The sequence below is a fragment of the Malaclemys terrapin genome, chromosome 8 (assembly GCF_027887155.1).
Source record: "Malaclemys terrapin pileata isolate rMalTer1 chromosome 8, rMalTer1.hap1, whole genome shotgun sequence".
Taxonomy (NCBI): Eukaryota; Metazoa; Chordata; order Testudines; family Emydidae; genus Malaclemys; species Malaclemys terrapin.
In genome coordinates this window covers 101,538,110-101,554,966 of record NC_071512.1, presented here as the reverse complement: position 1 = coordinate 101,554,966, position 16,857 = coordinate 101,538,110, and the positions used below count along the sequence as shown (strand labels likewise).

Below are 16,857 nucleotides of genomic sequence, written 5' to 3'. Positions count from 1 at the left end.
TGTGTTGAATCACACAATTAGCCTAACCACAAGCAAGCATGTTATGTCATTCAAATGGTTTTGATCCTTTAAGAATTATGTAATTCAGATAACTTGAATATGCAAAAATACTATTATTTTTATAAAAACAACAAAGAGTCTGGTGGCACCTTAAAGACTAACAGATTTATTTGGGCATAAGCTTTCGTGAGTAAAAACCTCACTTCTTCGGATGCATAGAGTGAAAGCTACAGATGCAGGCATTATATACAGACACATGGAGAGCAGGGAGTTACTTCACAAGTGGCGAACCAGTGTTGACAAGGCCAATTCAATCAGGGTGGATGTAGTCCACTCCCAATAATAGATGAGGAGGTGTCAATTCCAGGAGAGGAAAAGCTGCTTCTGTAGTGAGCCAGCCACTCCCAATCCCTATTCAAGCCCAGATTAATGGTGTTGAATTTGCAAATGAATTTTAGTTCTGCTGTTTCTCTTTGAAGTCTGTTTCTGAAGTTTTTTTGTTCAATGACAGTGACTTTTAAATCTGTGATAGAATGACCAGGGAGATTGAAGTGTTCACTTACTGGCTTGTGTATGTTACCATTCCTGATGTCCGATTTGTGTCCATTTATTCTTTTGCGGAGGGACTGTCCGGTTTGGCCAATGTACATGGCAGAGGGGCATTGCTGGCACATGATGGCATATATGACATTAGTGGATGTGCAGGTGAATGAGCCTGCTATTATTTTTATAGTTCAGTATATATAAAAACTTTTGACCAAATAATGTTATGACTAATTGAGTCATTTTATAAAAATGTTAAATGAGACTTCCTTCATTGCATCAAGATAACTGCAAATAAAGCACTTAGTATATTTAAATCACAACTAGTGTGATGAATTTGGTCTCTGGATTCTTCTATTCACATTTCTGGGACTGACTTTCTGTGTGGCCTTTAACAACTCAGTAAAGCCCACATTTTCAGAAGTTGTCACTAATTTTGTGTGCCTCTATTTTAGGAGGTAGTTGAGAAATGCCCAGCCATACTATACTGGGAAATAAAATGTAAAACCAGAGAAGTTTCCATTGCTGGTAGTTATTCATTAAAAGTAACAAAACCAAAAGAGTGTGGTATGTTTGACCCACTGTGATTGTGCTCCCTCCACTATCTCTGCCAGCTAGCAGGCCTGTCCTACTGAAGTAGGTTGGTGGGTTTCCCAGACTCATGTGTGCTTTTTATAGTGTGGAAACTCTTACAAGGGTGGACCATGAGAGGCAGGCGCTGGAGGGATGACAGGTTGGAAACCCTGACAAAATTAGTACAGGCTCTGCCATGGGTCTGCAACTGTAGGAAGGAGGCCATTTTATTTAAGGCAGCATTTGTTGTTGCCTTCTTTGGAACTTTTAAAATGAGTGAGCTGGTGCCTATGGCAGCTGCAGACGTGTCCCAGCATGCGTTAAATGTAACAGCCGTATAACTATCTGCAGGAGCAGCGTCCTTGCACTTAAGATACTGGAAAACAGACCAGAAGGGAAAGGGTGGTGTTGAAGGGGTATCCAGGTAGACACTTGTGTCCCGTAAAGACAATAAGAGCCTTGCTAAAAATCTAGGGCCTCCAGGCAGGACTGCTGCTCACACATGGTGATGGCAGCTGCCTGACAAAGTACCAATTCATCAGAATATTGAGAAAAACCTTGGGCTATGCGGTCTTGACCTCTAAACATTTGCTACTCATTCTTTCAGGATCAGGGCGGTGACATCAGTGACTCCAGGGGGGGTTGGCCTATAGCCGGTGCAGGCAATAAGGTGCAGGAAATCGAAGTGTTACAGGACTTACATCTGCACCAAAGAAAAGATGGCACGGAAGAAAAAAAAATTTAACTAAACAATGTGCTTGTTTGGTTTCAGGAGCTATATGGAGCATATGCAATATCTGGATTTGCAGGCACTCTAAAGGACACTGAGTCCTCAAGAAGGCAGCCAGGACAGCAGCTGGATCTCAGTAGGGCATCAGGGATGAACCGGTTTGAATCAAGTGGTTCGGCAGAAGAGACATGCACTGGGAGCAGCTCATGCCACTGCTGCACTCGTTGACAAGCAATGCACACCCACCTCATGTCCTTGTTATTCACCTCGGGAAGAATGAGCTCAGGGGCTGTACAGGAGTTAACTTAAGAGTTAACTTAATGTTAGCTTTATTAGATAATCATGGCCGGAGGTGAGGCTAGGATGGTCAGAAAGGCTCACAAAGCAGGTCTGGTGGGGAGCTATAGATCCAGCCTGTGTTGTCAAGGCTAGAAAGAAAGTGAATATAGAGATCACCAAGATATTCCTGGACATAGGGGATTCAGTGATACGGCATAGGGACACCCATTACAATCAGTTGGAAGTTTTCAGACATGATGGCATATATTTGTCAGATGAAGGGGCTGACATATGGCTACTGGCTGTGAGGGAATGGATTGGATAGGAATTGTGTGATACCAGGCAATGTGGGTCGGTTGGGACGAAGCGACCAAGCTAGTTGCTGACACCTCCTGTAGATGGTTTCCAGTGTGGTTAAGAGAATAAAATGAATGGTTCCCAGACATAAGACTTGGGATTTTGGTCATGGGCCTTAAGCTCATGTGATAGGGTGAGGCTTTGTGGACTCTGCAGGCCTAGGTCAGACTTTGTGGCCCTTGCGGGCTGAGGTTCCCATTCTGCTGCACCTTCTGTGCCCCTTGTGGGGGGGGGGGAGAACAGGAAGGGTGATGAGAGTGGTCATCAAAGAGAATGTAGAAGAAACAAAAAGGAGCTAGGCTTACGTGAGCCTGCTTGAAAGGCCGAGGCTTATTTCCAACCTACTAGCCCTCATCTATCCTTGTCCCAATCGATACCAAATATTGGGTAAGATATTTGACAGCCTTGGCTGAGTCAAGCGGGGGAAAAAATAGAAAGACTGTGATCATCGGCATACTGAAAATACAATATTCCATGCCTCCTTACTAGCTCTCCTAATAGCTCCATATACACATTGAACAAGAAAGACAAGTGGACCGCTTCAGAGCCCACCTAAGACAACCTCGGGACAGAAAAGCAAACTTCCTTAAATTACTCTCTGGGACTTTCTGAAGGGCAATCAGTCTACTCCTAGGGTTTTCAGCTAAGTCAACAACAAATCAATGAAATTAAAAGCAGCTAATAGATCATATCGTATCAGCATGGACACCTGATTTTTATCCATTGTCTGTTGCCAAGAGATGATCAGTAGATAGGATGAATAGTCTGGTGGAATGGGAATCAAGAGACTTTGGTTTGATTTCTGACTCAGTCACAGACTTCCTGTGTGTCTTGGGCAAATTACTTAATCTACTCTGTGCCTAAATTCCTCATCTGGAAAATGAGAGTAATAACTACCTACCTCACATGGTATTGTGAGATTAAAGTCCATTAGTGACTATGAGGTGTTCTCTGTAATGAGTCATGTAACCAACTAAATAGATAGATCATTTGCCAGATGTTGGTTCTATACCACACACACATTTGCCAGTGTTGGTTCTATACCAAACACACAAGACAGTACCCAACTTGACAATGATCAAGGAGATCTGAAACTTCTAAGTATTGTGCACGATTTTTTGCCATAGTCTTCTTTATCTGATATACAAATGGAAGATTAGATATTGCGTAATAGTTATTCATATTATCCGTGTCAAGTGTTGGTTTCTTAAGCAACAGTTTCATGCACAGCAGCTTTCTTAAGAGTCACTGGCATCCTATGTCTTACCTAACAGCAGCACTGAATCTCCACGAGCAACTGACCCAATTTTTCCCCACTGGCTATGACTGTGTAGTTTCCCTAACAGCCTGGCAATTCCTCCACTTTATTACCTGAAAAAAGTAGGTCTGCATTTTCCCTGCGTCCCTTGTGGTGACGACTGATGCAAAGAAATCATGCATAGTGTCTTTAATATTCTTAGCCATCTTATATCCCAGGTAGTCTGGTGGACCCACTCATTCTCTTGTTGCTCTCCTGTTTCTGATGTACTCAAATGATTCTTTGAATGTCAATGGCTACTTGCTCTTCAAATTCCCATCTTGGATGTTTACCTGCCCCTTTCTATAGCCACATGGTCAGGATTTTGATTTTCTATTTTGTTTCTTGAACCTTAACCATACTGTGTTTTTTTTTAATTTATATTTTCCTTGCCTTCCTACTTCATTTTTGTTTAGGGGCATGCATGCCTTCCAAGATTCAATTACAGTATGCTTAACTAGACTTCATGCTGTGTCTGAAATTTTTAATTTTCTCACTTTTGAGTTTGGAGTCTTTTTGACTAGTTTCTTCATTTAAAAAAAATCATTTCTGAAGTTTAGCACTACTTTTGGAATGATTTCCTCAGCATGGATGTTGAAATTAATTACACTATTAATTATGGTTCAATTTTAGCTAAGTCTTGAAGCATTCCTGTGAGTTACTTAAGACTAAGCTGAGAATAGCTTCTCTACTTCTGTTCTCTAGAATTGCCTGTTCCACAAAGCAATAATTAGAAGGTGTAAAGAAATTGCCTCTCTATGCATTGTCCCCCTTTGATACTTGACCAGTTTACATGTATATAGCTGACATCACCCTTTATTATTTAAACAATGCTTTATAAGAGCATATTGCTCCATATCATAAGACTGATTTTTTTTTTCATTTTTACCCACAAATATCTCAAAGGATTGCAGAACAGAAGAGCTAAACAACAAACAACTGTTTGAGATTTTGATAAGTTCCAAGAAAATAAAATCTTAGCAAAGTGATTTAGTATATATTATTAACACTTTTGCATTAACACTGCAATAACAGATTGAACTATAGAAAATACTTCTTACTAACAGGAAACAGATTCAGCAATATCTTAACTAAACAAGTGGCCAAATTGAAGTTATAGTATTTACAGGGGTTTGAGACACAAGTGAAATGTTATTACTGTACAGAAAACAAACCAAACTAACATCAATGTAGAGATACACAAAGGAAAAGTACTGAGAGATCTACAGTTCAAATGACTATAAAACATTATTACTGACTACAAGTAAAAACGGTAACATGTTAGGTATCTCAAATATAGATTTAAAATTTAATTTCATAAGATGGTAATTTTATGTTATCGGTTATTGCAAATAAAAATATATGGAGTATTTAATAATAGTTAAACTATTTAATTAATAATAAAAGTTAGACTACATTTAATAAGTAAGACCTCCTCCTTCAAATCCCTTTTCCCAAAATCTGCCACAATATCTAAAAGAAATTAGCCAATTTATGATGCCAGAGTAAAGGAGCAGATAGGGACAGCTGATACAATACTTGATTTATAATAATATTTTGTTAAAAATTAATGACAAAAATTAAAATACACATAGTTTGTATATATAAAAATGTATTTGACTGTATCCCCCTCCTTTCACATTTAGATAGCACTTGTTTTTGAATAGGGCCCAATCATGCAAATACATATGCATATGAGTAACTTTACTCATGTGAGTATTCCCACTGAACTTAATGGGACTACTCACATGCATAAAGTTATAAGCAGTGTTGTTATAGCCATGTTGGTCCCAGGGTATTAGAGACAAGATAGGTGAGATAATATCTTTTATTGGACCACCTTCTGTTGGTGAGAGACAAGCTTTCAAGCTTACACAGAGCTCTTCTTCAGATCTGGGGCCAGATCTACACTACAGAATTATGTCACAGAATCACAGAAGTGTAGAACTGGAAGGGAACTCAAGAGGTCTTCTAGTCCAGTCCCCTGCATGATGACCTAAATTACATCAGCATACAGCCAGCGCAGTAATTAAATTGCTTTTGCGTGTCCATACTACGCCCCTTGTGTCGGCGGCGCTTGCATCAATAGAGAAAGCAGTGCACTGTGGGTAGCTCTCCCACTGTGCAACTCACCATTATTTAGCACAGGGTGTTTGGAAAGGTTCTGCAGTGCCTCATGGGACCAAACAAGCTGTGCAGGGATGACTGGGAATATGATTTCAATGTCCCATAATGCAATGTTCTTCATCCCATAATTTCATCTGCATTCCATAATGTTTTGTGCCTATTTTAAAAAATCCCCACAAACCCATGCGTTCCTCTTTGGTGTCTACCATCTGTGTCAGAAGCATGAATCCTGCCCAGCTGTGCACTACTGTGATGAGCGTTGCAAGCATCAGCGCCTGATCCTGCCATATTTGCAGAGCTGCCAGTGGAGCTGCAGAGAACATGGTGATTCCTTGGAAGTGGGATTGCTGTGGGCCATCACTCACTCACTCACTCATGCCCGTCACCCCAGTCGGGGTATGGGCCGCCAACCACAGATCTCCAGAGTCCTTTATCCTGGGCCATTTGCTCTAGCTGGTTCCAGGTATAGCCCATTTTTTTGCTATCAGCCTGAAGGTCGCGTCGCCAGGTGTTTCTTGGACGGCCTCTTTTCCGCTTGCCTTGGGGGTTCCACCGCAATGCCTGTCTAGTGATGTTGGTTGGCTGCTTGCGTAGTGTGTGTCCTATCCAACCCCACCTTCTCCTTCTAATTTCTTCCTCTGCTGGAAGTTGATGGGTCCTCTCCAAGAGGTAGATGTTGCTGATGGTGTCTGGCCAGCGGATCTGGAGAATCCTTCTAAGGCAACTATTTATGAAGGTCTGGATCCTCCTGGTGGTTGTTTTAATTATCCTCCAGGTTTCAGCTCCATACAATAAGACTGATTTCACGTTGGAATTGAACAGTCTAATCTTTGTTGCCAAAGACAGCTCTCTAGAGCTCCAGATGTTCTTGAGCTGTAAGAAAGCTGCTCTTGCCTTACCAATCCTTGCTTTGATGTCTGCGTCCGTGCCACCCTGTTGGTCGATGATACTGCCTAGGTAGGTGAAGGACTGCACTTCTTCCAGAGGGATTCCATTCAGTGTGACTGGGTCATTACTGATGGAGTTAATCTTGAGGATCTTGGTCTTGTCCTTGTGGATGTTGAGGCCAACCTGTGATGACAGGGCTGCCACTACGTTGGTCTTCTCTTGCATCTGCTGTTTGCGATGCGAAAGGAGTGCAAGGTCATCGGCAAAATCCAGGTCATCAAGCTGGGTCCACAACGTCCACTGGATTCCGTTCCTACGCTCATAAGTGGATGTCTTCATAATCCAATCAATGACAAGGAGAAAGAGAAATGGTGACAACAAGCATCCTTGTCTGACTCCGGTTCGCACCTGGAAGCTGTTTGTAAGCTGCCCTCCATGGATCACTCTACAGTGTATGCCATCATATAAGTTCTTAATCAGGTTGACCACCTTTGCTGGGATGCCATAGTGCCGAAGGAGCTTCCAGAGAGTCTCTCGATCCACGCTATCGAATGCTTTTTCATAGTCAACAAAGTTGATGTACAATGAGGAGTTCCACTCCATAGACTGCTCGACTATGATGCGAAGCGTTGCTATCTGGTCCATGCATGATCTATTTTGCCGGAAACCTGCTTGCTCATCTCGTAGCTGTGGGTCAACGGCATCCTTCATTCTCTCTAAGAGAACTCGGTTGAAGACCTTCCCTGGCACCGACAGAAGTGTGATTCCTCTGTAGTTGGCACAATTGCTGAGGTCTCCTTTCTTGGGGATTTTAATAAGATATCCCTCTTTCCAGTCTGCTGGAATCACTTCTTCTTCCCATATCTTCTCAAAGAGGGGGTACAGCATTTCCACTGAAACATCCAGATCTACTTTCAGGGCCTCTGCTGGAATATCGTCAGGTCCAGCCGCCTTCCTATTCTTCATCATAGTGATGGCTTTTCTGATCTCATCTCTGGTTGGTCTATCACAATTGATTGGAAGGTCTTCGTTGGCTGGGTCAATGTCTGGTGGATTTAATGGTGCTGGTCTATTCAGGAGTTCCTCAAAGTGCTCCGCCCATCTATTCATCTGTTGTTCTATTTCTGTTATAGACTTTCCCTGCTTGTCTTTGACGGGACGCTCTGGTTTGCTGAACTTTCCAGACAGTCGCTTGGTGATGTCATACAGCTGTTTCATATTACCGTTGTATGCTGCCTGCTCCGCTTCTGCTGCCAGTCCATCCACATAATCTCTCTTATCCTTCCTAATATTCCTCTTCACTGCTCTATGGGCTTCAGCATACTCTTTTTGCGCTTTAGCCTTTGCTGCTCTAGTCCTGCTGTTATTAACTACTGCCTTCTTCTTCTTTCTATCTTCTATCTTAGTCAAGGTCTCTGCTGTGATCCACTCTTTCTGCTGATATTTCTTAATTCCAAGCACTTCCTGGCATGCTGACCTAAGTGTCTCTCTCACTTTCTGCCATCTGTTGGATACACTGTCTTCCTCTTCCTCAGACCGATCCTGTAGTACTGAAAACTTATTCTTCAGCATCAGTCCAAAATCTTCCTTGATCTTATGATCCTTCAAAAGGCTAACGTTGAACTTCACTCTTCTATCTGACGCGTCTATCCAGTTCTTCTTCAGCTTCAGCTTCAATCTGGCCACCACTAAGTGATGGTCGGACGCTACGTCTGCTCCTCTTCTAACTCTAACGTCCTGCAAAGATCTTCTGAACTTCTTGCTAATACAGACATGATCGATCTGGTTTTCTATCATGCCTGCTGGCGATACCCAGGTACTCTTGTGGATCCGCTTGTGAGGAAAGATGCTACCTCCTATGACCAAGTTGTTAAGTGCACACAGATCCACAAATCTCTCTCCATTCTCACTCATCTCTCCCAGAGCGTGGGTCCCCATGACTTGTTCATATCCTGTGTTGTCAGGTCCATAGAAAGAAACAATTCAAAGTTGTTGGCAGCATTTACAGAGCAGCTGCAGATGGCAGAGCGCCAGTTCTGGGCCCAAGAAACAAGCATTGACTTGACTGGTGGGACTGCATCATAAAGAGGGGTTCAGGAAAGATTTCCTTCAGGTCGTAGTACCCAAGAAGCATGGGTTGTAATTGTTTAATAATATCCCATCTGGGTTCCACTGTCAGGTGGTAGGTAACAAATAAGGGTGTGTAGTCAGAGGGGGGTTTATTTCTGTATTGAAGCAAGTTCTTGCGGGATATATGAGTAGTCTGTTCATGATGGCCCTATGACTGGAGGGGTGTTAATGGGTCACTTCACCTTGAATAGTCTCTTGAAATATGTGTTAACTACTTATGCTAAACTATCTGTTCCACTTTGTATTTAGCTGTGACACTGAGTACGTGTCCCAGACCTGAAGAAAAGCTCTTTGTAAGCTCAAAAGCTTGTCTCTCTCACCAACAGAAATTGGTCTAATAAAAGATTAGCCACCTTGTCATGCTTAAAGTTAGGCATTTTCATAAATGGTTGCAGGATCAGTGCCCTCAACTGTAAGAGCAGAATATGCATCTTTTTATGTGTTTGTACAGCAACAAGCACAATAAAGCTTGAATTCTGATTGAGATCTCTAGACTCAACTGTGATATAAATAATAAAATTACATTTAAAAAAAAACTGTGGTAAAAGAATGTTTAGGTTGCAAAGTCAAGCACTCCAAAGTTAGGAAATACCAGGATTAAGGCTGCCTGTGCAGAGGCGGGTGCAAACAGGGGAAGGGCAGGAGCTCTGAGAGGTGATGAAGAATAGAAAGAGGGACAGGAGCTGGAGGGAAGGAGGACAGAAGCAGAGGGAGACAGGAGACAGTGTAGTGCAACACCACACACCAGTATAGGACAGGAAATAAAGAATATTATATATACAATTGAAACTGCAATAAAGTGATCAATAAAATACACACATTCAGTGAAGAACATGTTTATTGTTGGAAGCTGGACCAAAAGGTTCAACTGTAATTTTTTTTTCTCCAGCCATGCGAGTACCTGCCTTCCCTCTTTTTACTATAATTAAAAGGACAGTGGCCCAAATGTAACATTAGCAGGCCACAATATTAATAACCCCAAAATGACTAACAAATATGGAACAAATACATATTAGAAGTAGCAATACTGATTCAGATACAACTGTCCCAGACAGAAGACTCTTAAAAGATTAGGAGGATAATCGGCATACTTTGATCATGCTAGTCACTCTCTCCCAGGCCTTTGGAAAGAGCTGCAAGTCTTCTGAGGAAAATACAGCTCCTGAAAGAAAGAGGGCAACCTGGGAAGAATGGGGTAACTAGTGAAACTGCAGCCTGATTCCATTTCTGCAAATTTAAATTCATTCACTGAATTTTTATTTTCTGTTTACCAGTCAAGTACGATGATCATTCAAGTATTTCTGCATGCCACATGCCACTAGAAGGTAGGTTAGTGGCTCAAAATCCTGTCTGTATGTGGTTTAATTAAAGGGATTTAGTGGTCTCATCCACCTACGCCTAAATATTCCCTAGATATGTTAGTAAGGTTGTCTCTTTGCTATTGGAGAGATAACTTGAACTTCAGTCTGAAAGAACATTCAACCAAGTTGGGCATCTTCTTCTATCCAGTGTCCTTTAAAAAGATATCAGACATCAAAGTGAGCTTAGCAGAAAAGCAGGAAGTCAAACTGAGCAGCTCTGAAAGGAAACTAACTAGTCCTAATCACTTTCATTTTGCAGTAGACTCCATATGTGAAGTTTAACTAAATTACCTCTAATTTTGGGTCCCCAGCTTGAGACTCGTAGGTCTCATGGCCGGCACCCAAATATGGAAGCATGCAATATTCGTGGATACTTTATAAAAATTGGCACTAAGAACTTGCAGAGGGAAACTAACTAGGACTTGGTATGTGAAGCTCAGAGCCAACTGCAAGCAGAAATTAGTCCTAGAGAAACGATTGCAGCTTGATGCAAAAGGAAAGTGAATAACCCGTCAACTACTTCTGCAAAGCTTTTTACAAAGGGTGTGGCAAAAAGAAGGGATAAGCACTAACAAAAAAAGGAATGGGGGAGATACATATAAAAGTGAAATTAGCACAAAGGAGATTAAAGAGCAAACAGTTGAAAGAGAAAGTAAATGTTAATAGAGAACAGAAATTAAAGAGAAAGAAAGATAAAAAGGGAGAGAAACAGAGGAAAAAGATGGGAGGAGAGAGGGATGAAGAGAAGGATTTGCCACATCAGTGGAAAAGTACCACCACTTTTTCCCCACTACTTCAGCTGCTAATTTACAATTAGGAGAAACAATCAGGGGTATTGATATGAGAGCAAATAAAAAGGAGAATTTCAAGTCGATTTGAGACAAAAAATATAGGAAAGTCGGAGGGTCACATGTGATATTGCAAGTAAACTTATAAATGTAAATAGTTGCATGTGATGTTAAAAAATTATTTTGCTTCTGTTTTGTTGTATAAAGGAAAAACTGCAGATAACAACATACTTCCCACGTCCTTTAAGTGTGGCTCCGCTACGAAAATAGACTAGAAAAATGTAGTTCAGTATTTGTTGTCTCTCAATAATTTCCACAACAAATGTGCTCAATTTGCAAGTTAAAAGATACATTGTTGGTTTCTTTTCTATCAGGCCTGCAAACTCCATTTAGGTTATGAGTCGAGCTGAATTTCTTCCTTCTCATGGATCATCACCAATACTATAATAAAGATGCTGCAGGTCAAATTATGACTACAATTTCACCTTTTCAACCCCACTGTCTTCAAATTATGTTTTTGATGACACCATGCAACTTTACAGCCTTCAGTTAGGATCGCACAGGTCTAACTGAATGAAATGTATTAACAATTCTGTTGATGAAATACAAGAAAGAATAGAATCTACCTTCTTCTCCCAGAGCTCTGTTTTGGTCTGCAGGACTAACAAAAGTTCAAAGCAATAAAATCTAAATGTTGCTGCTAAAATCAGTACATTAGTCTAAAAATACACAAGAAACAGATCTATTGAGATGCCATTTTTACAATCACTTTTCAGAGTACAGACACACTTTAATCGACATAAGAACATAGGAATTGCTACACAGAATCAGACCAGATGTCCACCTAGTCCAGAATTTTATCTTTGACAGAGGCCAATACCAGAGGCTTCAGAGGAAGATGAATAAACCACAGTAGGCAGATGTGTGATAATCTGCCCCTCACAATAGATCTCAATCTGATCTGTAATAGGTAAAGATTGGTTTAAGACTTGAACAATGATGTTTAATATCTGTTAGAAGTTTTTTGTTATAATTAATTATAACTCTGGATATTTTTGATATTCAGATAAATATCCAATCCTCTTTTGAATCATGTTAAGTTCTTAGCCCCCTCAACTTTATGTGGCAATGAGTTCCACAGTTTAATTACTTGTGCGAAAAAGTTTTTCTTTTTATCTATTTTGAATTTCCAACATTTAATTTTATTGAACATCCATTTGTGTTATGAGATAGGGAGAACAGAAGTTCTCCAACTACCTTCTTTACACCCTTAATTATTTTATATACTTTTATCAATTCTTATTTGTCTCCTTGCTAAAATAAACAATCCCAGTCTTTTCACTCTCTCTTCATATGAGAGCTTTTCCTTAGCCTTGTTCATTCTTATCACTCTTCTCTGAATCCCTGTTAGTTCTCCAATATCCATTTTTGAGATGGGATGACAAGACTGCACACACTATTCCAGATGAAGCCGAACACTGATATATATAAATGCACTGTAGTATTCAGTGTCTTATTCACCCTCCCATACCTTAGGCAACCTACAGTTTATTAGCTTTCTTTGACTGCAGCTGCATATTGATCAGAGGTCTCTATTGTGCTGTCTTTCTTGAGCAGGGACAGTTAATTTAGAACCCTGTAAAATGTATGAGTAATTTAAACTTTGACTTTTCCTTAAAAATCACCTAGAAAAAAAAATCACAACTGTGTAAGGAGGAAATAGCAATGACTTATTTGTGAAATTCTGAGAATTGTTGTCAGTGGAAAGTCACATGGAGGTCTATACATAAAAAAAGGGTAATACAAAGTAGATGAAAAGGAAAAGAGCATTCTCTAAGAGTGGAAAATATTGAATATTCATAGCTATGAAATAGAACAGGGGTGAAATCCCTACCTCTCCCTAAAAATAAATTACTAGAAGGAATTGAATGAAACACCTTAATAATCTTAAGGGTAGAGGAAAGAAATGAAGGACATTTTCAAAACCTGATATATTTGGACTTAGGATAAAATTTTCAAAAGTGCCTAAGTGACAGAGCAAGTTAGGAACCTAACTCCTATTGAAATCAAAGCAGTTAGGTGCCTAACATGCTTAGGTGCTTTTTAAAATCCCAAGAAGATCTTTAGGTACCTAAATACTTTTGAAAATTTGGCCCTAAGTAGAGTAAATTACTATTGAAAATTGGACATACGTGATATTGAAAATTTTACCCATTGTTATCAATGTTTAACTTACTGAAAAATGTCTAAACAGGAGATTTTTAGTACACAAGATTCTATTCCAGATTCTTCTGGTTGACATAACTTATTTGGACTTTCCAAAAAACATTGATAAAGTCCTCCAGAAGGAGCAAACTAAGCATTTCTGTCTTAGTTTTGTCAAGATTTAGAAAAAGACTAAGAGATAGAAAACTAAGAATAGGAATAAATGGTCAATTTTGAACATGGCAAAAGTTTAGCAGCACTGGGATTCCTCAAGGTCCTGTAATAGAACTGGTAGTGCTTTTTACATTGCTAATGATCTAAAAAAAGAGGTAGACAGTGATGTGGCAAAATCTCCAGATGACATGAAATTATTTCAGTTAGTTAAGATTAGAGAAGATTGAAAGTCTTCAGGAAGACCTAATAAAGCTAGGAAACCGGGCCGGGTGATAACAGATAAAATTCAATGTCAACAAATGCAAGGTAACACATGTTGCAAGAATTAATGTTTATCATGTTGCAAATTAACTTTTAACTACTCAGAAAAAGAGCTGAGTGTCACTGTGCACATCTAAGTGAAAACCTCTGCTCAATGTGCTACTGTGATTAAGAAAGCAAACAAAGTCTTAGGATGTGTAAAAAATGGGATAAGAAATAATACTGAATATAACATCTTAATATAAATCGATGGGACACCCTCTTCTGAAATACTATGTTCAGTTCTAGTCACATGATCTCAAAAAAAAGGAAGAAATATAGAAAGGGTTATATAATAATTAATGGAGATATCCCATCTCCTAGAACTGGAAGGGACCTTGAAAGGTCATTGAGTCCAACCCCCTGCCTTCACTAGCACGACAATGCACTGATTTTGCCCCAGATCCCCAAATGGCCCCCTCAAGGATTGAACTCACCACCCTGGGTTTAGCAGGCCAATGCTCAAACCACTGCGCTATCCCTCCCCCCTGAACTACAGGTTCAGAAATCTGCAACAAAAATGATTAGACACATGAAAAGATTTCTGTGTCAACACTGAATGAAACTACTGAGACAATTTCACTTAGAGAGATTAATATGAGGGAACATGATACAGATATAAAAAATAAGAATGGTATAAAAAAGTAAACTGACTTATCCTCTCATAATAAAAGAGCAAGAGGACGCCTAATGAAATTAAAAGGTAAAAATTTAAAACTAATTAAAGGAAATACTTTTGTCTGTGTGACTAATCTGTAAAACTGCCTGACACAAGATATCATTGAGGCCAAGAGCTTAGTAGGATCCAACAAAGGACTAGATATTTATCTAGACAAATGAAAAGATTCACATTTATATTAGTTAGGATACATTCTTAAAATAAGTATAAACTCTCATGCTTTAGGGCATAAGCCAACCACTAAATTACAGGATTTAGGAACAAATTTGCCTTTAAGAAAGGTTGTTTCATAACTGTCCACTATGGTGTTTTTGTCACTTTTCTCTGAAGCATCGGATACTGGCTACCATAAAAGATAGCATACTGAATTAGGTGGCTCAATGTTATGATTGTCATGAATGGCAATTTGTATGTTCCTGTGATCCTTGGAAAAGTGGCTTAAGAGCCCTTTGCCTCAGTTTCCAAATCTGTAAAATGGGGATAACAATAGTTACTTCACAAAAAGGCTCAATTTGTGCTTTCAGATGCTAGGAAGAAAAGCAATATGCTGTAAGGGCAAAGAAAAGCATAAATGAGGCACTACATAACACTGGCTTTCAGAGCAAAACAACATTTTACACATATTCCATTTTTCATAACAAAGGGACCAAAATCACATCCCTACCTATATGCAGCTCTGCTAAAAATGAAGCCACTTCTAGGTGGAAATGGATAGCAGATGCACAATATGCAACATAGTGCTGTGGGATAAGGGAAATTTTGGCCAAAGGCATCAGGGAAATTTATGAGAAGTGCCATAGGATGTTTAATATCTGCAAAGAGTAATATTACCCTGGTTTTATCTTCAACAAGGTTAATGCCCTTACTCTCCAAGAAGTGTCTCGGAGGTGTTTATTTTCACACATGGTGGAAAGGGCAGCAGTCCTATCTCAGAACACTTGAAAGATGCCTACACCTTGAAACAAAAGCTGCATGGGACCTTTAATGTCCATGAAGAAAGACAGGACTTCAGTTTCATCCACAGATCTCTGTTCATTCAATAAGCATAATGGTGGAATCATTAGCATCCATGCAGAGTGAACAGAATCCAGTTGTTTAGGATCTTGTCCAAAAGGTAACCTGTGTTACCTCAGTATAAAGTGTTCAGTATGCTGTAACTCAGCAAACTCAATGCACTTTGGGCTTAATGGCATTGGGAAAGGGGACAACTGCTGAACAACCCCCAAACCTCCAGCATGTGATATGGTTTTAAATCCCAGTCCCATGTCCCCATTAAAAATATAATTTATTAAGAAACCAACAAATGTTGGATCAAGTAGATCATTGTCCCGTGTGTGAAGGGGATGCTCCCCCCACCTTCTATAGAAAGTACACTATTCTACCACTGCCTTGTCCCCTGGTGGAAGGGGATACTCCCTCTTATCTCATTTGCTCTCTGAGTGAGGCTCTCCCCACCACCACCTCCATAAAGGAGAAACCTCCTCCCACACATATGCACATCCATGCTGTGTGAACGGGAGGGGACTCTCCTCACTACCACCTTGTCACCTGTGAAAGAAAGATGCTCCATCTACCCTCATCACCTATGGGAAGGGGACTTTTAGGCCCCCCTCTTGAGTGAAGGGGTCTCCCCCATCCCGCATTCCCCTATGTGATGGGGTCTCCCCCCACATTCCCTGTGTGAAGGGGCTTTTCCCTCCACCCCCATGTGTGAAGGAGCTTCTCCCACAAACCCTCTGTGTGAAGGGGTCTCCCCCTGCATTTCCTGTGTGAAGGAGCCTCTCCCCCCAAACCCCTGTGTGAAAGGGTCTCCACCCCTACATTTCCTGTGTAAGATCCTCTCCCCCAAAACCCCCGTGTGAAAGGGTCTCCCCCCTATATTCCCTGTGTGAGGGGCCTTTCCCCAGAACCCCCTGTGTAAAGGGGTCTCCCCCCTGTATTCCCTGTGCAAAGGTGTTCCCCCCTCTGAAGGGGCCTCTGCCCCCCCCCCCGAAGTCAAGCGGGGTTTTTCCCGCACCCCGAGTGACGGGCATCCTCCCCTAACCCCTACCTGAAGGGACGTCTCCCCTCTCCCCCCACGCAAGGGCCCCGCTCCCTTAACCCCAGGTAAGGAGTCTCTGCCTCTCTCTCCTTCCCCCCTGAGACTGCGGCTGGCACTGACCCGGCTCTGCCGTCTTGCTCCTCTCCGCCATGTTTGTTGTCGTCCCCCAGCCTCTCCACACTGAGTGAGACGCTGCCCGGGCGTCACCATGGCAACACACGTCACAGCCAGGGGAGTCCCTCACTCCTCCCCCCCCCCCCTCCCTTGCCACGGGGTCAGCAACGTCCCGGCGGAGGAGTCTGAGCAGGAGGCCACGGCGGGTGCTCGCGCGGCCCCCTGCAGGCGCGCGGGTGCGGGGCCGGCTGCTAACGGCAGAGGCGCTGCG

At 41.3% G+C, this 16,857-nt stretch overlaps 1 protein-coding gene across 1 annotated transcript in view; it reads right to left on the bottom strand.

The window, feature by feature from the left end:
* Positions 1-16,628, bottom strand: part of AGBL4 (AGBL carboxypeptidase 4) — a 1,388,984-nt gene extending 1,372,356 nt beyond the window's left edge. Inside the window, exon 1 of the mRNA XM_054036605.1 lies at positions 16,593-16,628. Coding sequence (XP_053892580.1) covers positions 16,593-16,623 — 31 coding nt within the window. The 5' untranslated portion in view covers positions 16,624-16,628. The remainder of the gene's footprint in view (positions 1-16,592) is intronic.
* Positions 16,629-16,857: the final 229 nt, after the last annotated feature.